This window comes from Melanerpes formicivorus, unplaced genomic scaffold, assembly GCF_026170545.1.
Source record: "Melanerpes formicivorus ecotype bairdi unplaced genomic scaffold, bMelFor1.0.p_v2 SCAF_13, whole genome shotgun sequence".
Lineage (NCBI taxonomy): Eukaryota > Metazoa > Chordata > Aves > Piciformes > Picidae > Melanerpes > Melanerpes formicivorus.
The window spans coordinates 20,756,716-20,783,410 of NW_027142365.1; the positions used below are offsets into that span (position 1 = coordinate 20,756,716).

The window sequence follows — 26,695 nt, forward strand, 5'->3', positions numbered from 1 at the left end:
CACAGGGGTCTGCTGCCTTAGGGGCTGAAGCAGCCTGGTAGGCATGGGAGGGGAGCTGGCCTGGCTGGAGCTGGGCTGGGGGCAGGGAGCTGGCCTGGCTGGAGCTGGGCTGGGGGCAGGGAGCTGGCCTGGCTGGAGCTGGGCTGGGGGGCAGGGGGGAGCTGGCCTGGCTGGAACTGGGCTGGGGGCAGGGAGCTGGCCAGGCTGGAGCTGGGCTGGGGGCAGGGAGCTGGCCTGGGGGGCAGGGGGGAGCTGGCCTGGCTGGAGCTGGGCTGGGGGGCAGGGGGGAGCTGGCCTGGGGGGCAGGGGGGAGCTGGCCTGGCTGGAGCTGGGCTGGGGGGCAGGGGGGAGCTGGCCTGGCTGGAGCTGGGCTGGGGGCAGGGGGAAGCTGGCCTGGCTGGAGCTGGGCTGGAGGGACAGGGAGCTGGCCAGGCTGGAGCTGGGCTGGAGGGACAGGGAGCTGGCCAGGCTGGAGCTGGGCTGGGGGGACAGGGAGCTGGCCAGGCTGGAGCTGGGCTGGGGGGCAGGGGGGAGCTGGCCTGGCTGGAGCTGGGCTGGGGGCAGGAGGGGTGCTGGCCTGGCTGGAGCTGGGCTGGGGGGCAGGGAGCTGGCCTGGCTGGAGCTGGGCTGGGGGGCAGGGGGGAGCTGGCCTGGCTGGAGCTGGGCTGGGGGCAGGAGGGGTGCTGGCCTGGCTGGAGCTGGGGGGAGCTGGCCTGGCTGGAGCTGGGCTGGGGGGCAGGGAGCTGGCCTGGCTGGAGCTGGCCTGGGGGGCAGGGAGCTGGCCAGGCTGGAGCTGGGCTGGGGGCAGGGGGGAGCTGGCCTGGCTGGAGCTGGAGCTGGCTGTCTCCAGTCACCTCCCTGTCCTCCATGGCCTGAGCAGAGCTCCTGGGAGGATCTGTTCCATGCTCTGCCCAGGCACAGAGGTGAGGCTGGCAGGTTGGCAGTTCCCAGGCTTCTCCTCTCCACCTTTCTCATCATGGGTGGATCTTTCCCTTCTCCCAGTGCCCAGGGGCTGCACCTGGCTGCCAGGACTGTTGCAGTGTCATGGGGAGAGGCTTGGCAACTCCATCAGCCAATTCCCTGGGGACTCTGGGGTGCTTCTCATCAGCTCCCACAGGCTTGTGTATGCTCAGGCTCCTCAGGGGGTCACAAACCTTTCTCTGCCCCCAGCCTGGAGCACTCCTGGGGTTGTTGTGGCCCAGGTGCAGCACCCAGCACTTGGCCTCATTGAATCCCACTCAACTGCCCCCAGTCATGGATCCAGCCTGGCCAGGCCCTCCTGCAGAGCCTCCCTGCAGCTCAGCACTGCCACCCAGCTTGGAGACATCTGCAGGCTTACTGAGGGAGCCTCAGGGCCCTCCCCCAGGTCACTGATGAAGACCTGAAAGAGAAGTGGCCCAGCACTGAGCCCTGGGCACCTTATCCTGTGACCTCAGTCAGCCCTGGTGGGTGACAAAGGATCCCACTGCACCTGTGAGCCACCAAGCAGGAGCACCTCCTGGAGCTCCACAGGAGCCAGTGGAGGCACCTGAGCAGGAACAACCCCATGGGCAGGACAGGCTGGGGGCACAGCTGCTGGAAAGCAGCTCTGTGGGGAAGACCTGGGAGCCTGGGGGACAGCAGGAGGCAGCAGGGTGCCCTTGAGGCCCAGCAGCCCAAGGCACACCAAGAGGCACATCAGGAACACAGCCAGCAGGCCAAGGGAGGTTCTCCTCCCCCTCTGCTCTGCCCTGGGCAGGTCTCAGCTGCAGTCAGGGCTTTGGTTCTGGGCTCCCCAGCTCAAGAAGGGGAGGCAGCTGCTGGAGAGGGCACAGCAAAGGACCACAAAGATGCTGAGGGTCCTGGGACATCTCTTGTGAGGAAAGGCTGAGGGGCTTGGAGCTTCTGGGCCTGGAGAAGCCTGAGGAGGGACTCTGGTCAGTGCTATCAACACCTCAAGGGTGGGGGTCAGGAGAATGGGGCCAGGCTTTCCTCAGGGGCAGGACAAGGGGAAACAGGCACAAAGTGGAACACCAGCAGTCCCATCTGAGCAGGAGGAGGAGCTGCTTCACTCTGAGGCTGCCAGCACTGGAGCAGAGTGCTCAGAGGTGGAGGAGGCTCCATGTCTGGAGACATTCACAATTCACCTGGCCATGGTCCCCTGCAGCCTGCTCTGGCAGGGCAGGTGGGGTGGATGCTCCCTGAGGCCCCTGCCAGCCCCTGCCATCCTGTGACACCCCCCAAAGGCACACAAAGAGGCAGCATTCCAGCACCACCTGCCAGGAGCAGGGCTCTAGCCATCTGCACTCTGGGACTACTTACAGCAGCTCCTTGGTTGAAAGCTCCAAAGCTGCCAGCAGCCCACAGCCAGGCTGGGGAAAGCAGCCCAGACACAGAGTGGCACTGGCCAGCCCAGGAGGATGGGAACCTGCTCACTGACACTGACCTGTGTCCAGGGGCCAGGCTGCAGCTGCCTGCCACTGCCCCCAGCCTGTGCCAACAGCTGACTGGCAGCCCTGTGCTGGGCAGGGCCAGCTCTGCAGAGCAGCTCCACCACCTCTGCACACACTTGCCCAGCAGCAAGCACAGCCCCAGGAACACCTGAGGGCTGCAGGGGGCCTGGGGCTGCCCTGCCCTGGCTGCACACAGCTATGACCAGCAGAGCTCACTGCTGGGGCTGCTCTGGCTGCACACAGCTATGACCAGCAGGGCTCACTGCTGGGGCTGCTCTGGCTGCACACAGCTATGACCAGTAGGGCTCACTGCTGGGGCTGCTCTGCTCTGGCTGCACACAGCTATGACCAGCAGGGCTCACTGCTGGGGCTGCTCTGCTCTGGCTGCACACAGCTATGACCAGCAGGGCTCACTGCTGGGGCTGCTCTGCTCTGGCTGCACACAGCTATGACCAGCAGGGCTCACTGCTGGGGCTGCTCTGCTCTGGCTGCACACAGCTATGACCAGCAGGGCTCACTGCTGGGGCTGCTCTGGCTGCACACAGCTATGACCAGCAGGGCTCACTGCTGGGGCTGCTCTGGCTGCACACAGCTATGACCAGCAGGGCTCACTGCTGGGGCTGCTCTGCTCTGGCTGCACACAGCTATGACCAGCAGGGCTCACTGCTGGGGCTGCTCTGCTCTGGCTGCACACAGCTATGACCAGCAGGGCTCACTGCTGGGGCTGCTCTGGCTGCACACAGCTATGACCAGCAGGGCTCACTGCTGGGGCTGCTCTGCTCTGGCTGCACACAGCTATGACCAGCAGAGCTCACTGCTGGGGCTGCTCTGCTCTGGCTGCACACAGCTATGACCAGCAGGGCTCACTGCTGGGGCTGCTCTGCTCTGGCTGCACACAGCTATGACCAGCAGAGCTCACTTCTGGGGCTGCTCTGCTCTGGCTGCACACAGCTATGACCAGCAGGGCTCACTGCTGGGGCTGCTCTGCTCTGGCTGCACACAGCTATGACCAGCAGGGCTCACTGCTGGGGCTGCTCTGCTCTGGCTGCACACAGCTATGACCAGCAGGGCTCACTGCTGGGGCTGCTCTGCTCTGGCTGCACACAGCTATGACCAGCAGGGCTCACTGCTGGGGCTGCTCTGGCTGCACACAGCTATGACCAGCAGGGCTCACTGCTGGGGCTGCTCTGCTCTGGCTGCACACAGCTATGACCAGCAGAGCTCACTGCTGGGGCTGCTCTGGCTGCACACAGCTATGACCAGCAGGGCTCACTGCTGGGGCTGCTCTGGCTGCACACAGCTATGACCAGCAGGGCTCACTGCTGGGGCTGCTCTGGCTGCACACAGCTATGACCAGCAGGGCTCACTGCTGGGGCTGCTCTGCTCTGGCTGCACACAGCTATGACCAGCAGAGCTCACTGCTGGGGCTGCTCTGCTCTGGCTGCACACAGCTATGACCAGCAGAGCTCACTGCTGGGGCTGCTCTGGCTGCACACAGCTATGACCAGCAGGGCTCACTGCTGGGGCTGCTCTGGCTGCACACAGCTATGACCAGCAGGGCTCACTGCTGGGGCTGCTCTGGCTGCACACAGCTATGACCAGCAGGGCTCACTGCTGGGGCTGCTCTGCTCTGGCTGCACACAGCTATGACCAGCAGGGCTCACTGCTGGGGCTGCTCTGCTCTGGCTGCACACAGCTATGACCAGCAGAGCTCACTGCTGGGGCTGCTCTGCTCTGGCTGCACACAGCTATGACCAGCAGGGCTCACTGCTGGGGCTGCTCTGGCTGCACACAGCTATGGCCAGCAGAGCTCACTGCTGGGGCTGCTCTGGCTGCACACAGCTATGACCAGCAGAGCTCACTGCTGGGGCTGCTCTGGCTGCACACAGCTATGGCCAGCAGAGCTCACTGCTGGGGCTGCTCTGGCTGCACACAGCTATGACCAGCAGGGCTCACTGCTGGGGCTGCTCTGCTCTGGCTGCACACAGCTATGACCAGCAGAGCTCACTGCTGGGGCTGCTCTGGCTGCACACAGCTATGGCCAGCAGAGCTCACTGCTGGGGCTGCTCTGGCTGCACACAGCTATGACCAGCAGGGCTCACTGCTGGGGCTGCTCTGCTCTGGCTGCACACAGCTATGACCAGCAGAGCTCACTGCTGGGGCTGCTCTGCTCTGGCTGCACACAGCTATGACCAGCAGGGCTCACTGCTGGGGCTGCTCTGGCTGCACACAGCTATGACCAGCAGGGCTCACTGCTGGGGCTGCTCTGCTCTGGCTGCACACAGCTATGACCAGCAGGGCTCACTGCTGGGGCTGCTCTGGCTGCACACAGCTATGACCAGCAGGGCTCACTGCTGGGGCTGCTCTGCTCTGGCTGCACACAGCTATGACCAGCAGGGCTCACTGCTGGGGCTGCTCTGGCTGCACACAGCTATGACCAGCAGGGCTCACTGCTGGGGCTGCTCTGCTCTGGCTGCACACAGCTATGACCAGCAGGGCTCACTGCTGCGGCTGCTCTGCTCTGGCTGCACACAGCTATGACCAGCAGAGCTCACTTCTGGGGCTGCTCTGCTCTGGCTGCACACAGCTATGACCAGCAGAGCTCACTGCTGGGGCTGCTCTGGCTGCACACAGCTATGACCAGCAGGGCTCACTGCTGGGGCTGCTCTGCTCTGGCTGCACACAGCTATGACCAGCAGAGCTCACTGCTGGGGCTGCTCTGGCTGCACACAGCTATGACCAGCAGGGCTCACTGCTGGGGCTGCTCTGGCTGCACACAGCTATGACCAGCAGGGCTCACTGCTGGGGCTGCTCTGCTCTGGCTGCACACAGCTATGACCAGCAGGGCTCACTGCTGGGGCTGCTCTGCTCTGGCTGCACACAGCTATGACCAGCAGGGCTCACTGCTGGGGCTGCTCTGCTCTGGCTGCACACAGCTATGACCAGCAGAGCTCACTGCTGGGGCTGCTCTGGCTGCACACAGCTATGACCAGCAGGGCTCACTGCTGGGGCTGCTCTGGCTGCACACAGCTATGACCAGCAGGGCTCACTGCTGGGGCTGCTCTGGCTGCACACAGCTATGACCAGCAGGGCTCACTGCTGGGGCTGCTCTGCTCTGGCTGCACACAGCTATGACCAGCAGGGCTCACTGCTGGGGCTGCTCTGCTCTGGCTGCACACAGCTATGAGCAGCAGAGCTCACTGGGGGTCACCCAGCAGGTCAGCTCTCCCCATGCAGATGTAGCTCCCTAGCAACCTCTCTGTGATGCCACCAGGGGAACTCCCAGCTAGCAAGACAAAGCTCCTTGGGGCCAGCAGGGCTGAGCTGCCTCATTAACATCACACCTTTAGTATACAGGAGGTGTTAAGGCACCTGACAGCCTCCCAGAAACCAGGGGTCAGGACCCTGTCACTCCAGAGCTCCCTATGGCCCCAGCCCCAGCACTGCTTCACAGCAGTCAAATGAAGAGCCTCCAGCCAAGCTCTTCCCCCCTGGCCCCAGCACCAAGGCTTTCCATCTGCTGCTGCCACACTCTGCTGCTGCCACACACTGCAGTCAGCTTTATGTGACAGAAGCTGGTGAAAGGGAAGCACAGCCCTCCCCAGAGGAAGGCTGCAGAGCCCTTGCTGAAGCAAGATAAGACACTGCCTGTCCCACCAGGGAAGCTGAGCACTGCAGCACTGCTCAGCACAGCCCCCAGCAGCCTGCCCTCCACCTGCCCTGCTTGGGCTGCTCCTGGAGTGGGCAAATCTCTCACCAACACCTTCTGATCAGCCATCCAGGCATGGGAATTCCTGAAGAGGATGCACCTCAGCTGCAGCCAGAGCAGCTCAGGGCTGGAGCCAGCAGAGCAAAGGTGCAGGTGGAGCTCACAGGACCTCACCCAGCATCCCTCCCCTGGCAACAGCAGAGCAGAGGGGTAAAACAACTCCCTAGCTCACAGCTTCCCCACTCTGATCACCTGAAGATACAGAAACTGGAGCTCAGGGGGTGGTCTCTGCTCCAGAGCTGCTGCTGCCTGTTTGAAGTCCTACCAACAAAGGTCCCAAGCACCAGGCACTGCATGCTGAACTGCTCAGCCTGCAGCCCCTCACCAAGGCCACTGCCAGCCCAGCCTAGGTGCTTTGCAAGCAAACTTCTAGTGTCTTCTCAGCATGGAATCAGAACCCTCCCACAGGGCAAGGACCTGGAAGCAGCCCTGCCTGGGTGCCCAGGGAGAGCAGAGCTGGCTCAGAGGCTGTGACACCGCTCCCATTGCAGGCCAGCACCGGCAGAGGAACCTTGCACCTCTCAGGCTGCAGCCCCCTGGGGAGCTGCAGCACACACAGCAGCAGGGGCTGTCTGTGCTCTCAAACTACATCTCTGTAGAGCACCTTAGAAAAGTTTCCACATGACATGTATGAAAGCCTCTAAAGGCCTGTCTGAAGGTCTGCAGTACAATTCCCCTTGGGACTTCAGGGCAACAGGAACAAAACCAGAAGGGCCTGAAACTCCCAGTGGCTGCCCTGTGCTCCAGCAAGTCGTCCCCTAGGCTGCTGAGAGAAGCCAGAGGAGGACCCTGCCTAAGCCCAGCCACACAGCCCCTTCCCTTCCCTCCTCTCTCCCCACATAACAGAGCTTCCTGTGGCCCATTCCAGCTGGGTTTGGCTCTTCAAGCACACAGGACAAGAACAGGCCTGCAGCTGGAGGAGGAGCTGAGCAGAGGCTGCCTTAGCTGCAGGAGGCAGTGGGGCAGGGGCTGGTCCTTCCCAGGAAGGGAAAGCAAGGCCAGAGGGACCAGCTCACTGTCACCTATGGTCACTGGGAGAGGAGCACTCACAGCCATTAAATGAGGGAGACAAAGCTCCTCTCAGGGGATATTGAGCACACAGCCTTGGGAGTCTCCTCCAAGCTAGCAAATCCTTAAATGGCCAGAAACAGGGAAAACATCACCAAGAAGTTCTCTCCAATGAGCTGAGCTTGGCCTTCTCTCTGAACCCCTGCTGAACCCCTGCTGAACCACTGCTGAAGCCAAGATGCTGTGAAAGAACAGCCACTGGGCAGGAATCAGGACCACTGTTTTGAAGCAGGATCTTCCTTTCAGGGCAAAACCAGAGGCTCTGCAAGGGCCAGCCTTGGCATGGTGCTGAGGGATGCTCAGCACACCCGGGAGGGCAGGCACCAGAGAAAGCCAAAGGGTCCATTCTGCCTCAGAGCCAGATGGCAGGGCTGGAAAACAGGCAGGTTGAACACCTTGTCAAAGCCTGAGGTGCCACTCAGGCAGCATCTCTTCAGCAAGGACACACCTGGAGGGAGGCATTCCTTCTCCAGATGGGAAGTGGCCAACACCTTGACCACCAAACCAAACCCCCCAGCTGAAAATGCCTTCTCTGCAGGGTGCAGAGGCACTGTGGAAGACCAAGCAGGCCTACATTAACTGGACAGAAGCAAGTCATCACCTCCCCCTCCCAAGCCCCCACCTGAAAATGGAGAAGGCCCAAATCCCCACCCCAAACCAAGGCACACAAGGGGCACCAAGGGTAGCTGCACCAAGACTTCCCTGGTGCAGCATTAACAACTCTGCACTTCATGCAGGGAGCTCCCTGACAGGCAAGCTTCAGATGCTTGATTGGAATCACAGAATGGGCTGGAAGGGACCTGTAAGCTCACCTGGTTCCAACCTCCCTGCCATGGGCAGGAAGAACACCTCCTGCTAGAGCAGGCTGCTCAAGGCCCCACTCAAGGCTTCCAACACTTGAGAGGCTTGGAGCCTCCACAGCTTCTCTGGGAACCTGTTCCAGTGCTTCACCACCCTCGTGGGGAAGAATTGCCTCCTGATATCTCAATCCAGCTCCTTCCAGTTTAAAGACACTGCCCCCCACCCTGCCACTGCAAGCCAGGCACAGCCTGGGCTGCATCAACAGGTGTCCTGCAAGCAGATCCAGAGAGGGATTCTGCCACTTTGCTCTCTCTGCTGTGTCCAGCTCTGCAGCCCTCAATGCAGGAAGGACCTGGACCTGGTGGAGAAGGTCCAGAGGAGGGACACAAAAATGCTCAGGGGGTTGGAGCAGCTCTGCTGTGAGGACAGGCTGAGGGAGCTGGGGGTGTGCAGCCTGGAGAAGAGAAGGATCCAGGGAAACCTAAGAGCAGCCTGCCAGGACCTGAAGGGGCTACAAGAAGGCTGCAGAGAGACTTTGCAAAGGCCTGCAGGGACAGAACCAGGGGCAATGGCTTCAAACTAGAGCAGAGCAGATTGAGATTGGATGTGAGGAACAAGTTCTGCAGCAGGAGGGTGGTGGAACACTGGCACAGGTTGCCCAGGGAGGTGGTTGAGGCTCCATGGCTGGAGATATTCCAGGTGAGGCTGGACAGGGCTGTGGGCAACCTGATCCAGTGGAGGATGTCCCTGCTGAGTGCAGGGGGTTGGACTGGATGAGTCTTCCAGCCCAGCCCATTCTATGATTCCAAGCCCTTGTCAAAGGTCCCTCCCCAGCTCTCCTGTAGCCCCTTCAGGTACTGCAAGGCTGCTCAAAGGTCTCCCCAAACCCTTCTTGTCTCCAGGCTGAACAACCCAAAGTCCCTCAGCCTGCCTTCATAGGAGAGACAGAGAGCAGCCTGGCCTCAGGGTCAGCCTGCAGGCCAGACCCAAACCAGGCTCTGTACAATAGAATGGGTTTCCAGTTTAGCACTGCTGGTGCTAGTTTACCTGCCAAGGATTACTTCTGAGGACAGCTCTGCAGTTAATGCCAGCTAAGCACTCCTTTGTCTCAAACAACTGCTCCTCCAGCAGAAATACACCAAAACTCTGTGTAGCCTGAGCTGTGGCCTCTGCAGCTGTCCTGAATCCCACACACACCTCTGAACCAGGCACAGGATGAGTACAGGGTGAGAACTGAAGCACACAACCTCGTCCTGCAAAACTGGCCTTGGGTCTCACCCCTCTGCTGTGACTGATGGAGCTTCAGCCTGCTGCCAGCTCTGCAGCCCAGCTGAGTTGGTGGTGGACATCAACCTCATCCCCTGAACTCTTTCCATCAGGTAAGAGGAGCTCTCTACCCTCAGTCCTGGCTGCTCTCCAGTTTTACAAGCACAGCAAAGAGCCAAACAGGACATGGCTCCAGTTTCCACTCTGCTGTTTCAGGTTTGGCTTTCCCCTCCTCACATCATGCACCTAGGGCAACCCCAGGCTGTGGCACACTGCAGCCAGGCACAGCTTGGCCTGCCTAGCTGTACCCTAACCCCACCTGCACCCTCAGCCACAGCACCAGCAAGGCAAAGTCACCCCCGGGTGAGGGGTGGCTCTTCACCTACATGTTCTGCAGAGCTGCCTGACTGCTGCAGTTGAGCTACAGCAAAGGCAGTGCACCAGGGACAGCCCTGGCACCAGGCTGGCACAAGGACCCTGCGGTGCCCAGGGCAGGCTGCTGCTGCACCCATCACAGCACCAGCTCCCTCTGCTTCTGAGGCCACCCTCACCCAGCCCCTTTCACAAACCAGCTGGAGAGGCTACTTGCCTCGGCTGCTGCTTTGGTACCGAGGACAGGCGGCAGAGAACCCTCACGGCCGGGAGCCAGACGGCAGCGGGAGGGGCTGGGATCGCTCGGGGCCGCAGACAGCGCCGGGCACGGCCGCGCTCCCCACGCCAGCCCCTTCGGCACACCCCCAGGGCTCGACAGGGAGCCGCCCGGAGCCGGGAGCCGAGCGTGGCCCCGACGGGACGCGAAGCCTGCCCGGAGCCGCGCTGCCCAGCGCCGCGAGTCGCCAGCGGCAGCAGCGGGAGCGGCCCAGCCCGCCGCCGTCCCGGGACAAATAAGGAAGTTTCCGCGCTCGGGCCGCCCGCCGCCGGTACTCACAGAGGCCGGGCACGTCCAGCATGTTGGAGATGCCGCGGTCGCACATGTCCACCTCGGGCTGGTTCTTCTCCCTGCTCTCCTCCACGATCTTCTTCAGCGACTTGGACATGGTCTGGGCGGGGCGGAAACGGGCACCGTGAGACGGGGACGCAGCCGGCCGGGGACCCAGCGGAACAGGGTGGGGACCGCAGGCGGCGAGCCCGGCCCGCTCCGCGCCGCGCCGCCGTGCCTCCTGCCGCGCCCCGACCCCCGGCACCCTCCCAGCCCCTCCGAGCCCTGTCGGCGCGGCCGGCGGAGGGGCGGGCCCGGCGCTGCGGGCCGGGGACTCACCGCAGGGTGCCGCGGCGGCGCTGGCTCTGTCCGGCTGTCGCTCCGGTTGTCGCTCCGGCTGTCGGTCGCTCCCCGACTCGCTCGCTGCCTCAGGCAGGCCCCGGCCCCGCGGGCGGCCCCCGGCGGCTGCACGCCCTCGCCACGCCCCGCCAAGCCCCGCCCCCAGCCGGCCCCGCGCGCAAGCGCGCCACTTTTTCCCGGGAAGCAGGGGCGCCGCCGGGCCGGCCGAGGCCGCCGGGCCAATCAGCGCGCCTCCCGCTGCGGGCCCGCCGGCCGTTGGCTGGCGGCGCCGGAGGAAGAGTCGCTGGCCAATAAGCGTCGGCGAGAGCGCGTGTCCGGCCCCGCGGCGCTGGCTGCCGCTGCCGCCGCCGCGGCCTCGGCGCATGCGCAGAGCAGACGCTTCATCGGCCCTGGGGCCCCGCCCTGCCCCGCCTCGACATTCCTCGACTCTCCTCGCCCCGCCCCTCCTCAACCCTCCCCACCGCGCCCTGCCCCGCCCAACCCCGCCTCACCCCGCCCCTCCTCACCCCTCCTCACCCCGCCCCTCCCCGCCCCTCCCCACCCCTCCTCACCCCTTCTCACCCCGCCCCTCCTCACCCCTCCCCGCCCCTCTTCACCCCGCCCCTCCTCACCCCTCCTCACCCCGCCCCTCCTCACCCCGCCCCTCCCCGCCCCTCTTCACCCCGCCCCTCCTCACCCCTCCTCACCCCACCCCTCCTCACCCCTCCCCACCCCTCCTCACCCCTCCCCGCCCCTCCTCACCCCGCCCCTCCCCGCCCCTCCGCGCCTCTCCCCGCCCCGGTTCCCGTTGTCAGGTGTGAGCAGTGTGCAGCCCGCTCTGGTCCGCAGCCGTGCCCGAGCTCTGGGCACCTGCTGAGCAGGTTGTCCCCGCGGTGCTGGGGCCTCAGCCTTTCACCCAGCACACGTCCATGTGTTAGCGCCACCAACAGGAGTCAGAGGCTCCCTCTCACTGCCATGCCACAGGTGTGGAAGCAGAGAGCCCTCCATGAATCACAGAGTCGTGCAGGGCGCACCGAGCCCAGCCACCAGCCCTCCTCCGCAAGCTCAGCCCCAGCGCACGTCCCCGTTCGGGTTAGGACACGTATGAAAGGCCCGGAGGCCAGGCCACCCGCTAGCCACCACATCTTGGCCAGGGGCTCCCTGTGCACTGCGGGGCACTACCTAGAAGGCTACAGATGATGCCCACAGCCGCCCAGGGGCTGGCTGGGGAGGTGCCCGAGCTGCATTATCCGCGGTGAGCAAATCATAGCCTGGCCTGCACAGCCACCTGCTGCCTGCCGTGTGGAAGTGTTCTGCTGCTCCCCGCTTGACGATCGTGCTGCTTCTGCCCTCTGCTGTGGGCTTTGCTGTCTCCTCACCACCCACCTGCTTCCCTCGCCCTGCTGCTCTGCAAACAGCTCGGCCACCACTCACACCTTCCGTGTGACCTCCTTTGGCTCTGGCTTTAGCAAACCTTTCAGCTGCGGAAATGCTCTGGGCAGTGCCCTGCTCGGGTCTGCACTGGGCTTGACAAACAGGACTTGCTCTCAAGCCTTCCTCTTAAAGCCTCTCAGCTCCTAGTGAAGCACCAAATGCCAGCTGGATGGGCCATGGCAAGGTACTTGTCCCACACTGTCCCAAGGTCAGGCCTTGAAAACTTATTTTTCAGGGTTTTGCATCAGGAGTTATCATCCTCATGGGGACTCCCTCTCTCCTCCTCTACCTCCTCTTCCCAGTGCACCCAGTTCTTCTGTAGCCCCTTTGAACCCAAACACCCTCAGCTCCCTCTGTACCTGAGCCAGTGCCTGGGAGCTGGCTGGGAGCTTGCCCACATGTGCAGGAGCTGAGCCACATCTCCAATGCAGGTCCTGCCATGCTGTCCAGATGCTGACTGCTTGCTTAGGGGCCAGCTGGGAAACACCCTGGTATCTGACAGACTGGTTCTGAAGCTGCCACTTGGCCTAATGTGTAGGGATCTGAACTCTGTGGAGAGGCTGGCATGTACTTAGGACAGTAGGCTGAAGGAGGGGACTGAGCATGGCCAGGGTGCCCTGTGCTGGGGAGGGGTGGGACACGTTGCTCCTGCCACTGGCTCCCTCCAGCCTGCTCTGGCCAGGCAGCGAGCGCAGGACATGCCTCCCACTGACCCCTCTTACGCTGCCCTTGATCTGATTGTCCTGCAGAGCTCTTCTCACCAAGGAAATGAGGGGTTCCAGTGTTCTTCTATTTTGACCCCTTTGTTTTCCCCCTCCAAGAAGAGCTCTGAAAGCAGTCAGCATCAATGCAGGGTCAGTGTCTAACCTAAAGGAGGTACCACAGCAAGATGCCCCTGCAGAGACCCTCCTGCACTGCTGAGTACTGCTGCTGCCACGTTCCCATCAGCCTCAGACCTGTGTCACAGCTGCCACACAGAGGTTGTTTTGATGATCTTTGCCTTACAAACCCAAACCCCTGGAACGTGGCCCCTGGTTGTGTTATCAGCTAACCAGTGGTTTAGACATCCTTGCCAGCAACCCTGCATTGCTGCTGCTGCTGCTATCAACAGCAGCCACTGCTGTGAATTTTTGCTGTGTTTTTAGTCAGCACTGCAGAACAGCTCTGTGGGATTGGTTTGGCAGCTGAGGGAAGTAGTGAAAACAGTCACTAGGTGAATCCTGGTGCCTAGGACACTTGGCTGGAGCTGCTGTGGGGAGCAGACACCTTCCTTCTGGGCAGAGCAGACTCTGGTTTTCAGTCCAATTGCTGTGTAAGCATAACTAGCACCAGCTCGTTTCTACGTGACCAGCACCACTGGACAGCTGTGTACCTTCCCACTCCTTTCCTTCAGGGAACCCCAGTCCCCCAGCCCCTCTGTGGTGTCACCTCTCACTTGTTTATAGAGGGCAGCCCTGCCCCGTGGGAGTTCTGTCCCCTGCACAGACCTCTCTGTGCTGGCTCCTTGGGCCCTAGGACTGCTCACCTTTCACAGAAGCTGTCCCAGCAGTGCACCTTTGTATCACAAGAGCTGTGTACAGCTCCATGCAGAAGAATCACAGAACTGTCAGGGTTGGAAGGGACCTCAAGGCTCAGCCAGTTCCATCCCCCCTGCCATGGGCAGGGACACCTCACACTACAGCAGGTTGCCCAGAGCCACATTCGGCCTGGCCTTAAATTCCCACCTAAGTCAGAACCACGCAGGCCTCAGGAGCTGGCCATGGAGGCTCCTTGCCTGTGCTGTGTGGCTGCCTGTGGCCCTGCAGCAGGCACAGCTCTGGCATTTTCTGCCAGGCAGACAGCAGTGGGCACAGGCCAAGCAGAGAGTTGCCAGCAGCCGTGTGAGCTGAAGCCATAACCCTCACTGCACACTGCAAGAAGCCACACAGCAGCTTGGCAGAGCAGCTCCTGGCTGCTCTGTGTAGCTGCTCCGGGCTGCCCTGGCTGGGCACTCATTTCACATGAAGGTTTTTAAAGGGCTCCTTACCTTCCAGGGCAGACACATGGCTCAGCACCAGCTCTCTGCTCTAGGGACCTCCACTTTCATACTTTTGCAGAGGTGTTTCTGTTGTGGTTCCTCTTAGAGACTGTTGGAGGACAGCAGAGGCTTGCTTTGTTCCTGCTTTGTTTTGTTTTTCAAGTGGGTTTGATAATTTACTCTAATTTTAGCCCTTGGCTATTTCTGGCAAGTCAGCTGGGCCAGATCAATTGAACCTTGTACCTGCAGCTTCACTCAGCAGGCTCCAGGAGCACGAATCCTCTGTGGGACTTGCCTTTCTTTCTAGAGAGCCTCCTGCATCTGGCTGGTTTGTGAATACAGCTGTGCCCAGGCATGGAGCATCTCTCACGTGTGAAGGTGCCCCAGGCCTCAGTCACTGCTGGAGTTCAAAAACCAGAGCCTCACACATGTTCCTCTCCCAGTGACACTGCTCTTGAGGCTTTTCTTCTGGAAGAGCTCAACAACTCCATACAGTTAGACTTTGTGACAGAGGATCATGCCCAGAGCAAGGATTTAACATCTCAGAAACCACCCAAAAAGGTTTTATCTTCTGTGCAATGAAACGTGGCCCTGCTCTGAGGGAAACCAGCCCTCTGCAGGACAGCTGCCAGCAAACCCAGCAGCTCAGCTGCAGCTCCCCTCCAGAGCTGAGAGCCCAAGGCCGTGCTGGCAGCAGGGCCCCGTGCACAGCACAGGTCACAGACACACAGACACAGACAGACAGACACCACAGACACAGCTGCAGGCTGCTCACCCTGCTGTGGGACAGCCTCAGCAGGGCAGGGGCAGTGGTGCCCCAGGGAGCTCAGCTGAGGCCATCACCTGTGGCTGATCCCAGCCTCACAAAGCCACTAAGGACCTTACTGCTCACAGCCACCTGCAGGATCTGTCACTCTGTGCTCTGCCATCCTCCTGGCAAGGCCTGGGATTGACACCAGAAATGCAGTGGCTGCAGTGGCAGATGGTGCCCAGGGAATCACCTTCCCTGTCCCTGTGGCTCCAGCTGAGCTGTGCTGACCACAGGAATCACCTTCCCTGTCCCTGTGGCTCCAGCTGAGCTGTGCCTCCCACAGGAATCACCTTCCCTGTCTCTGTGGCTCCAGCTGAGCTGTGCTGACCACAGGAATCACCTTCCCTGTCCCTGTGGCTCCAGCTGAGCTGTGCTGACCACAGGAATCACCTTCCCTGTCCCTGTGGCTCCAGCTGAGCTGTGCTGCCCACAGGAATCACCTTCCCTGTCCCTCTGGCTCCAGCTGAGCTGTGCTGCCCACAGGAATCACCTTCCCTGTCCCTGTGGCTCCAGCTGAGCTGTGCTGCCCACAGGAATCACCTTCCCTGTCCCTGAGGCTCCAGCTGAGCTGTGCTCCAGGCAGGTGAGATGCAGACAGTGGCAGCATTCCTTCCAAGCTGATTCTCACCCAAAATCTGATGTGTCCATCACCAGGCACCTAGTAGCAAGAGGCAGCAGCCTGATCTGCAGGGGATCTTCAGCCCTGCACCAGCTCACCAAATCCAGAGGATTTCAGAAGAAGGGCAATACCACAGCAGATGTTCACAAGGCCACACAAAGCTGTCCACAAAGGAGGAATCACAGAATCAAGTCCTCACCTTGAATATCTCCAGCCATGGAGCCTCAGCCACCTCCCTGGGCAACCTGTGCCAGTGTTCTGCCACCCTCCTGCTGCAGAACTTGTTCCTCACATCCAATCTCAATCTGCTCTGCTCTAGTTTGAAGCCATTGCTCCTGCTCCTGTCCCTGCAGGCCTTTGCAAACAGTCCCTCTGCAGCCTTCTTGTATCCCCTTCAGGTCCTGGCAGGCTGCTATTAGGTCTCCCTGGAGCCTTCTCTTCTCCAGGCTGAACACCCCCAGCTCCCTCAGCCTGTCCTCACAGCAGAGCTGCTACAACCCCCTGAGGATTTTCATGGCCCTTCTCTGAACCTTCTCCATCAGGTCCAGGTCCTTCCTGCATTGAAGGCTCCAGCACTGGCCCCAGCCCTGCAGGTGAGGTCTCCCCAGAGCAGAGCAGAGGGGCAGGATCCTCTCTCCATCTCTGGCCACCCTGCTTTGGATGCAGCCCGGGCTGCCCTTGGCCTTCTACATTTTGTTTTAATCAGGATGGCTTCCCAGCTGCTGTGAAGGTTTACCTGCCTGTGGAATGCTGGCTGTGCCACCTTTGAGGAGCTCCTAGGCTTTGCTAGAACTGTCATGAACTCTTTAAAGCAATGTCATAATTAATTATTGCAACAATTGCATCCAGGATCATGGAATTGTTCCAGCTGGAAAAGGCCTTTCACATCATCCAGACCAGCCAGCCCCTACCCCTGCCAAGGCTGGCCTGTGGTCCTCAGCACCACATCTCTGCCTCTCTGAAACACCTCCAGGGATGGGGCTTCACTGCTGTGGGCAGCCTGTGCCAGTGCTTCAGAGCCCTTTCAGGAAGAAATTGTTCCTAATATTCAACACAGACCTCCCCTGGTGCCACCTGAGGACATTTCTTCCCATTCTGTCGCTTGTTACTAGGGAGACAAGACCCCAGCTGGCTCCAGCCTCCTGTTGAGAAGTTGTAGAGAGCCATGAGGTCTCCCCTCAGCCTCCTCTTCTCCACACTAAACACCCTGAGGTCCCTCAGCTGCTCCTCCCCAGCCCTGTTCTCCAGACCCTTCACAGCTTTGTTGCCCTTCTCTGGAACTGCTGCAGCAGCTCAATGTCTTTCTTGCTCAAAACTGAACTCAGCACTCAAGGTGAGGCCTCCCCAGTGCTGAGTGCAGGGGACAGTCCCTCCCCTGGTCCTGCTGCTGACACTGTCACTGTCACTGTGAGTGGCTCTCTGTGATAGTTCTGAGGTGACTCTGAGGCTCCTTCTGTGTGCTGTGAAACCTTCTCACCTGTCCATCACAGGGGACATGCAGGAAATTCATTGGTCATTGCTTCATTTCCTGGTGAGAATGAGTGTCCTTGGAATGCCCTGTCACAAACACCTTCACAGGTGTTAGCCTGGGCAAGGGGAAAGCCGGTTTCAGAGGTCATGGATATGTCCATGCCTGCCCTACTCTGAAGTTGCATCTGGTTTACAGATGTCTAGCAAGGTGCCTGCAAGCTGCCTGGGAAGGTAAGAGAGGTGCTTAGCACCTCACAAGCTTCTTACATTCAGCTGTAAAACAGATTATGAAGCTTGAAGCTATAACCCAATAAATCCAACCACAGGTGCTTGTGTCCACTGAACACAGGGCACTGGTCCTGACTTGGCTCCCTGGTGAGGCTCAGGTGTGGTACCACAGCAGGTCCCACTGCACTCAGCCTCGGGGGATGCTTGAGTTCTTAGGCAGGTACTGACACCCAGGGCACAGCAGTGCTGGAAGTCCTTCAGCAGTGATCCACAGTGTGGCTGTAGCACAGGGGCCACTCTCCAGCAATTGCTGATTTGATTTTAGTCAGACTACAATAGAACTAACCAGGTTAGAAAAGACCTTTGAGATCATCCAGTCCAACCTATCACCCAGCACCATCTGATCAACTAACCCATGGCACCAAGTGCCTCATCCAGGCTCTTCCTAAACACCTCCAGGGATGGGGACTCCACCACCTCCCTGGGCAGCACATCCCAATGGGCAATCTCTCTTGCTGGGAACCTAAACCTCCCCTGGCACAGCCAGAGACTGTGTCCTCTTGTTCTGGTGCTGGCTGCCTGGGAGAAGAGACCAACCTCTGCCTGTCTACAACCTCCCTTCAGGTAGTTGTAGACAGCAAGAAGGTCTTCCCTGAGCCTCCTCTTCTCCAGGCTAAGCAACCCCAGCTCCCTCAGCCTCTCCTCACAGGCCTGTGCTCCAGACCCCTCCCCAGCCTTGTTGCCCTTCTCTGGACACCTTCCAGCAGCTCAACATCTTTCGTAAACTGAGGAGCCCAGAACTGGACACAGGACTCAAGGTGTGGCCTCAGCAATGCAGAGCACAGGGCACAATGACCTCCCTGCTCCTGCTGGCCACACTGTTCCTGCTGCAGGCCAGGATGCCCTTGGCCTTCTTGGCCCCCTGGGCACACTGCTGGCTCATGTTCAGGTTAGCTTTAGCTAACCTTTCCAGGGCTGCTGGGACAAAATCATGCAGCTCTAGAGAACTAATTAAAGACAACTTTGTACCTCAAGTGGTCTCTGACTTTCTGTGGAACAGTTTGGCTAATTCACTTTGGGCAGCATTCAGTTATGATAGATTCACAGAATGGGTTGGGTTAGAGGGGACCTTAAAGATCCTCTAGTCTCAAGCCCCCTGCCATGGGCAGGGACACCTCCCAGCACCCCAGGTTGCTCAAGGCCTCATCCAGCCTGGCCTTGAACACCTCCAGGGAGGGGACAGCCACAGCCTCCCTGGGCAACCTTTACCAGGGGCTCCCCACCCTCTCTCTGAAGAACTTCCTCCTCATCTCCAGCCTCCATCTCTCCTCTTCCAACTCAAAGCCATTGCCTGTCACTACAAGCACCTGTAAGAAGTCCCTCCCCAGCTCTCCTCTAGCCCCCCTCAGGTACTGGAGACCTCTGTAGAAGAACACAAAAATGTGTGCAGAGGTATCAAGAACTCCCTGCCCAGGTGGGTGGGAGATGGTTTATTTCAGCCCAGTGGAAGGTGACCGTTCTGAACTCTGAGCTGCCGGCAGCCACCTTGCAGGCACTTTTGCAAAGCTGTACTTCAGCTGTGGCTGTCACAACCGAACCTCAGACTTGCTTGCATGATCCTGCAGCCTCCCAGCGCAGCGAGCAGCGCTCTAGCTGTCCCAGCTGAGCCGGAACGCCGAGGGCAGGGCTGCGTACTCGGCGTGGAACTTGAGGTGGAGCTGGTGAGCTGCGGCGGTGAAGGGGGCGATGGCTGTGTCCTGCAAGGCAAGGTGTGGTGGCTTCAGCACATGCCTTGGAAATTCACTTACAGGCTTCGAGCACAGAAGCAGAAACATGTAACCAAACCACTCTTGGGTGTGAAAAGGAAAACTAGTTATTCTGAACAGCTTCATTGGGTAAGTGTCTGGCACAAGAGGAGCTGGGCCAGGACAATTCTTTCCCTGCTCTCTTCTGATCTTGGCTGTTTTGCTTCGCTCAGGACAGACAACCTGCGTGCTTTGGCTGCCCTCGGCTAAGTCTAACCTGCTGCTTCTCTCTGCTCCACTCTCTTTTGGGGTGTGGGGGGCAAGGGAGCAGCCCACCAGGAGGTTCTCAGGTTGTTTGCTGACTGTAAACATCTGTGTAATATCGTAGCTCCTGGGTACTTGCACCTACTCCTTGCATTCCGTTGCAGAGTGTAGTTCTTGCTTGTAAGTGCAGCCTCATTTGCTTCTGACTGAGTTGGCCTGGCTAAAAGTTAATGCTGGGGGCAAACTTCAACCCACCACAGAAGGCAAGAGAGATACAAAGCTGTACAGCACGTCCAGGTCCTTTGGCAAAGCCAGACAGCGAGTTAAAGCTGAGGCACAGACTGGGGAAGGTGGGAAGGGACCTCAGGTCTGTAGCAGACACTGCTGCCCCGGCTCTCCCGCAGGCACCCCCGGCCCCAGTCAGGCACTGAGCACTGAGCTCCGGAGCTCGCTGCCTCCCACTAGATGTCACTGTCAGGTCTGCGTTGGAAGCTCCAAAGGCGCCGCAGCCTGCTGCCTGCTCCTCCCCTCAGCTCTGTGCGCTTGGTGCCAGGGTTGGGAGCAGCCCGGGGTGCGCAGCGGTGCCGAGTGCCCACGGGCAGGCAGGGTGGCAGCCGGCAGCCAACACTTACCGTGCCGCAGAAGGGCCCCACGGGCGGGGAGCTGCCGTCGGGCCCGTCGTACAGCATCAGGTAGTTGCTGCTGCAGTCCCCCGGGTCGTCGATGCTGAAGAAATCAAAGCGGAGTGTCAGGGTCCGCCCCTGGGGCACGGCGATGTCCCACTCGCAGTCAGTGTGGTTGTGGTACGTGGCCGGGTACCTGGGGCTGGTGAAGGAGCCGCTGCTGCCATACAGCCTCCCTCCACACTCTGCAAACAGAAGCACACAAACATTCAGGCTGGAAAGGACCCCTGGGGTCACCAAGTCCAACCCCTGGTCCTACTCTACAAGGCTCAGCCCAAGCACCACATCCAAACCACCTTTAAACATCCAGGCTTGGGGACTCCACCACCTCCCTGGGCAGCCGCTGCCAATCTCTGACCACTCTGGCTGGGAACAAATGTTTCCTCCTGTCCAGTCTAACCCTGCCCTGCTGCAGCCTGAGGCCATTCCCTCTTGTTCTGTCACTGATTACCTGGGAGAAGAGACCAGCACCAACCTCTCCACAACCTCCTTTCAGGGAGCTGTAGACAGCCAGGAGGTCTCCCCTCAGCCAAACTAACCATCCCCAGCTCCTCACAAGATTTATTCTCCAGGCCCTTCCCAGCTTCCTTGCCCTGCTCTGCCCTGGCTCCAGCACCTCCACATCTCTCTGGTACTGAGGTGCCCAGAACTGGACACAACACTGCAGGTGTGGCCTCACCAGAGCTGAGTACAGGAGGACAATCCCCTCCCTGCTGCTGCTGGGCACAGCATTTCTAATGCAGCCAGGATGCCACTGAAGGCTTAGCTTCACCAGATACTGCATGGGGTAGGAGCTTAGTACAGTATTAGCAGCAGCACTGAAAAACAGCCATTGGGAGCTGGAACAATGAGCCTGGATGCCACGGCAGTAAGAGACAAACTGAGGCTCTGGCTTCAGCAGTCTGAGGAGAATATAGAGTGGGCACTGGAATACACAGTGGGCATTGGAACATTCAGTGGGCACTGGAACATTCAGTGGGCATTGGAATACACAGTGGGCATTGGAACATTCAGTGGGCATTGGAACATTCAGTGGGCATTGGAACATTCAGTGGGCATTGGAATACACAGTGGGCATTGGAACATTCAGTGGGCATTGGAACATTCAGTGGGCATTGGAACATTCAGTGGGCATTGGAATACACAGTGGGCATTGGAACATTCAGTGGGCATTGGAACATTCAGTGGGCATTGGAACATTCAGTGGGCATTGGAATACACAGTGGGCATTGGAACATTCAGTGGGCATTGGAATACAGAGTGGGCATTGGAACATTCAGTGGGCACTGGAACATTCAGTGGGCATTGGAATACACAGTGAGCACTGGAACATTCAGTGGGCATTGGAATACAGAGTGGGCACTGGAACATTCAGTGGGCATTGGAATACACAGTGGGCACTGGAATATACAGTGGGCATTGGAACATTCAGTGGGCACTGGAACATTCAGTGGGCATTGGAACATTCAGTGGGCACTGGAATACACAGTGGGCATTGGAACATTCAGTGGGCACTGGAACATTCAGTGGGCATTGGAACATTCAGTGGGCACTGGAATACACAGTGGGCATTGGAACATTCAGTGGGCACTGGAACATTCAGTGGGCATTGGAACATTCAGTGGGCACTGGAACATTCAGTGGGCATTGGAACATTCAGTGGGCATTGGAATACACAGTGGGCATTGGAACATTCAGTGGGCATTGGAACATTCAGTGGGCACTGGAATACAGAGTGGGCATTGGAACATTCAGTGGGCATTGGAACATTCAGTGGGCATTGGAATACACAGTGGGCACTGGAATATACAGTGGGCATTGGAACATTCAGTGGGCATTGGAACATTCAGTGGGCACTGGAATATACAGTGGACATTGGAACATTCAGTGGACATTGGAACATTCAGTGGGCATTGGAACATTCAGTGGGCATTGGAATACAGAGTGGGCATTGGAACATTCAGTGGGCACTGGAATACACAGTGGGCATTGGAACATTCAGTGGGCATTGGAACATTCAGTGGGCACTGGAATATAGAGTGGGCACTGGAATGTCACTGGATATTAAAGCTCAAACCCCTCCAAACTCCTTGGGTCAGGTCAGTTCCTAACTACTCAACAGGAGACAAATTCTCTCTTTGTCCACTCTTTGGAATACGAAGAAGTGAATCCTCATGTGATGGACAAACACAAGAGCAGCTCAGAGGACACAGTCCTATCAAGTGAGCTGAAGGCCATTTACAGCAAAATTCCATCTGCCCTGGGAGAAATGTGCAGACCATGCCCAGGTTACTCTCACAGGCTCCAAGAGTTTTCACCTCACAGCTCCCAGAGATGGCATCTTTGAGTAGAATAGAACTAACCAGGTTGGAAAAGACCTTTGAGATCACCAAGTCCAACCTATCACCCAGCACCATCTGATCAACTAACCCATGGCGCCAAGTGCCTCATCCAGGCTCTTCCTAAGCACCTCCAGGGATGGTGACTCCACCACCTCCCTGGGCAGCACATCCCCAGGGCCAATCTCTCTTGCTGGGAAGAACTTTCTCCTCACCTCCAGCCTGAACCTCCCCTGGCACAGCTTGAGACTGTGTCCTCTTGTTCTGGTGCTGGCTGCCTGGGAGAAGAGACCAACCCCCACCTGGCTACAACCTCCCTTCAGGGAGTTGTGGACAGCAATGAGGTCTCCCCTGAGCCTCCTCTTCTCCAGGCTGAGCAACCCCAGCTCCCTCAGCCTCTCCTCACAGGGCTGTGCTCCAGACCCCTCCCCAGCCTTGTTGCCCTTCTCTGGACACCTTCAAGTCTCTCAACGTCCTTCTTAAACTGAGGAGCCCAAAACTGGACACAGGACTCAAGGTGTGGCCTTGAGTTTGTGTTTCATAGCCTCTGTCAGATATCATCCAGGAGCTTGTTCAGGCAGCCCTCAAACACACGTGCCAAGCTCTGGAAGGAGCTGCACAACTGAGCTGCTGCTGTGTGAACAACTGCTTTGCCTGGCTTTATGTGACAGCCTCCAGCTCTTCTGTGGGAGAAGCCAAGGAAAGCTGATCATCATTTTTCATCCAGTATGCCCTCAGTGGTTAGAAAGCCTCAGCATGCCTCATCCCAGAGCTGGCTTTTCTGCTGAGCCCTTGGCTACAGGAGGAGGAAATCAGCCCTGTGCTCACCATGCAGGCTGTGTGTGAGCAGTGGATCCATACAGTGGCTGATTGGACTGCTCCTTTCCCAGCAGCTCCCAGCACTCTGCTGGCTTACTTGGCTGACCACTGAGCTTCTGTTTTCATTAAACTGACCTGGGGGTGCTAGTCGATGGTAGGCTGAAGATAGCCTGCAGTGTGCCCAGGTGGCCAAGAGGGCCAATGGCATCCTGGCCTGCATCAGGAAGAGTGTGGCCAGCAGGAGCAGGGAGGTCATTCTGCCCCTGTACACTGCACTGCTTAGGCCACACCTTGAGTCCTGTGTCCAGTTCTGGGCTCCTCAGTTTAGGAAGGAGGTTGACTTGCTGGAATGAGTCCAGAGAAGTGCAACAAAGCTGGGGAGGGGTCTGGAGCACAGCTCTGTGAGGAGAGGCTGAGGGAGCTGGGGTTGCTTAGCCTGGAGAAGAGGAGGCTCAGGGGTGACCTTATTGCTGTCTACAATTCCCTGAAGGGAGGTTGTAGCCAGGCAGAGGTTGTTCTCTTCTCCCAGGCAGCCAGTACCAGAATAAGAGGACACAGTCTCAGACTGTGCCAGGGGAGGTTTAGGCTGGAGGTTAGGAGGAAGTTCTACACAGAGAGAGTGATTGCCCATTGGAATGTGCTGCCTGGGGGGGTGGTGGAGTCACCATCACTGGAGGTGTTCAGGAGCAGACTTCACAGGGTGCTTGATGCCATGGTTTAGTTGGTTGGGTAGTGTTGGATTGGTTGATGGGTTGGACTCGATGATCTTGAAGGTCTCTTCCAACCTGGTCTATTCTATTCTATTCTATTCTATTCTATTCTATTCTATTCTATTCTATTCTATTCTATTCTATTCTATTCTATTCTAAGCACTGCAAAGCCATCTCACAGCCCACTCTTCTGTAAGCCAAGTCTCCTTCTGTCCATGTTCCCCATCAGCACTTTCCTGCACTGAACTTCATCTGCCTTTTCATCACCAGACCACTGTAAGGTTGCTCTGCAGTGCTTTTCAGCTGGCCATGAGCTTTCCTACCTCCAGCAACTCAGTGTCATGAACAAACATTCCCCAGCTGCTGCATTTCATAACCAGTTACTGAAGTGACTGTTACACAGCCACCACACAGCACTACAGTCAAGTTACTTTCCTGGGCAAATGTCAGTCCTCTTCAGGATGAGCAGTGCCTAGAACCTAGGGCATATCACACCTGGGCTACAAGTGGAGTAGGCTGAGTCAACATCACCACCACTCAGTGATTCCAAGGTAGATATTTCTAATTGACCTCTCAGTAGAGGCAGATCTTCATCCTAAGTGGACTATAACCTCTGAGGATGCTAAAGTCAATGGTAGAGAGAGAATGACTTCCATCACAGAGATTCTCCTCCTCACCTACTCTGCCCTGCTGAGGCCACAGCTGGAATCTTGTGTCCAGTTCTGGGCCACTCAGCTCAAGAAGGACCTCAGGGAACTGCTTGAGAGAGTCCAGCACAGAGGCACAGAGCTGCTGCAGGCAGTGGAAGATCTTCCTCATGAGGAGAGCCTGAGGGAGCTGAGGGCTCTTAGGCTTGGAGAGGAGGAGCCTGAGGGTGAGCTCCTTGCTGTTGCTCAAGCTGTGCAGGGGGAGTGCCCAGAGGCTGGAGCCAGGCTCTGCTGGGTGCTGCCCAATGCCAGCACAAGGGGCAGTGGTGGAAGCTGAGGCAGAGGAAGTGCCATGGAAACAGGAGGAAGAATTCTGTCACTGTGAGGGTGACAGAGGCCTGGAGCAGGCTGTCCAGGGGGGTTGTGGAGTCTCCCTCTCTGGAGATATTCAAAACCTGCCTGGCTGTGTTCCTGTGTGAGCTGCTCTGGGTGCTCCTGCTCTGGCAGGGGGTTGGGCTGGGTGAGCTTTGGAGGTCCCTTCCAGCCCCTAACACTCTGTGAGTGTGAAAGTGAGCCTCACCCCACTGGTCCTGAGGAAAAAACTACCTCTCCTGAGTGACCAAACAGGGTGTTCAAGAAACCTGTGGGCATGGCACTTCAGGGCAAGGTTTAATGGCCATGCTGGTCATAGGTTGATCTCTGGGCTCAATGATCTCAGAGGGCTTTTCCAATCCAAACAATTCCATGATTCCATGACTGTGGGTTCTTGGGAAGCTCCTAAGTGTTGATGAGGCAGAGCCCAAAGCAAGCAGGCTGAATCCCACCTCGCTGTGTGCCAGGGCTGAGCAGCCTCGCTGTGCATCTTACCAGTGGGAGACGAGGTCCAGGTAATGTGGTAGCCATCCCCAGCCCCTGCAGCATCACTCTTGAAACGCAGGTAGACAGCAGGACTGCTGGGGAAGATGGGGCTGGGCACAGTGCCCCCACAGAACCTGCCCAGCAGCGGGGCCTGCGCATCACTCCCGTTTCTGACCTTCAGGGAGGAAGGACACCATCAGCATTACAGCTCTGTGCCAGCTGGGCAGCAGTGCAGCTGCAGAGACACACACTGTAGTCATTGCACACCTCCCATGGCTGTCACTGCAGTGCTGGCCTTCCCCCTGCTGTGCATTCTTACCCACAGGGAGAAGGAGAGCACTAACCAGCCTGAGCTGGCTAATGGCACAGAGCAAGCAGCATCAGAAGCAGGGAGCCAGGCTCTGCTGTGGCACATCTCCTGGCTGTGCCTGAAATTGCTTTGTAAGTCAAGGCCACGTTCTGCTCTTCACAAGCAGAGGAAAGGAACAGTCATTCACCTCACAGGCCATTCTGTGCCCTGATCACATTAAGGAGAGCATATTACACAGCTCACATTTAATCTGAGTTTTTTCTGCTGCTCAGATCCATTGAGACAGAAAGGAGGATATGAGAGGAGAAATAAATGATGACTCTGCCCCAGGCCTCTGATTTTTGTCTTCTGGGCAGTCAATAGGGAAACTTTCCCCAGCTGTGAAAGGATGGAGTGAGGACTGTGTAGGAGGCTATCGACACAAAATGCCTCTGCAAGTATCCTACACTCCTCACCACTCACCCTTGTCTGCCCTTGCTTGTGTTTGGGGCTTGGTTTGGTTCAGAGAAAATGCTTTCATTAGAAAAGAGATCTTTAAATAAAAATGTCCAGCAGATGGAATCTGCTGCTGGAGTGGAAGCACTCAGGTCTGGGGCTGGCTGTTGCTGCACAGATGCTGATATCAGATGCCAGCTATGCTGGCTTGCTCTGGGTGACGGCAGCAGAGGTGCAGATGAGGTAGCTGACAATGACACTGCTCACTCCTTGAGTCTGGACCGACTGTGCTGTGTGCTGTTCAGGCTCTCACTACAACACCTGAGCAGCTTTCACCACAGAGCTGTAGCAATGACAGTCCCTGCTGCCAGCTCAGCTCAGAATCCCTCTGGACAGGTTTTGGCACAAGCCCAGGAGGTGTGTCTGCTTGCTTGGTACCTCCAGGAAATCCTGTGAGCACTGGCTGCTGTCCTCCAGGCTGAAAGCATGGAAGAAGAGGGAAATGCTGTGGTTGAGGGGAGCCTGCAGGACGATGGCACAGTCCATGTCATTGGGGTGAGGGCCAGGCCAGCCAGGGCTCTTCAGGTAGCCGAAGGGCTGGCGGTACTCTCTGCTGCAGCCTTGGGACAGAAGGCAGAAGCTTGTCAGCACTGCAGAGCTCTGTGCTGCTCTTCACTGTGAGGCAAGGACAAAGGGGAGGGGAGGCAGATCT

The 26,695-nt window shown here is 58.5% G+C and overlaps 2 protein-coding genes across 5 annotated transcripts in view; both read right to left on the reverse strand.

Moving 5' to 3' along the window:
- RSU1 (Ras suppressor protein 1) overlaps positions 1–10,721 on the reverse strand; it is a 149,608-nt gene extending 138,887 nt beyond the window's left edge. The window contains exons 1-2 of one of the 2 annotated variants that reach the window (XM_068146389.1): positions 10,595–10,721; positions 10,265–10,376 (exon numbers count right to left, since the gene is read on the reverse strand). In XM_068146389.1, the coding sequence (XP_068002490.1) occupies positions 10,265–10,373 (109 nt within the window). In that variant the 5' untranslated portion in view covers positions 10,374–10,376; positions 10,595–10,721. The remainder of the gene's footprint in view (positions 1–10,264; positions 10,377–10,594) is intronic. The other variant, XM_068146388.1, reaches the window with a different exon arrangement.
- Positions 10,722–18,626: 7,905 nt separating this feature from the next.
- CUBN (cubilin) overlaps positions 18,627–26,695 on the reverse strand; it is a 170,670-nt gene continuing 162,601 nt past the window's right edge. For all 3 annotated transcript variants that reach the window (XM_068146386.1, XM_068146387.1, XM_068146384.1), the window contains exons 64-67: positions 26,422–26,603; positions 25,248–25,413; positions 19,815–20,050; positions 18,627–18,930 (exon numbers count right to left, since the gene is read on the reverse strand). In XM_068146386.1, the coding sequence (XP_068002487.1) occupies positions 18,823–18,930; positions 19,815–20,050; positions 25,248–25,413; positions 26,422–26,603 (692 nt within the window). In that variant the 3' untranslated portion in view covers positions 18,627–18,822. The remainder of the gene's footprint in view (positions 18,931–19,814; positions 20,051–25,247; positions 25,414–26,421; positions 26,604–26,695) is intronic.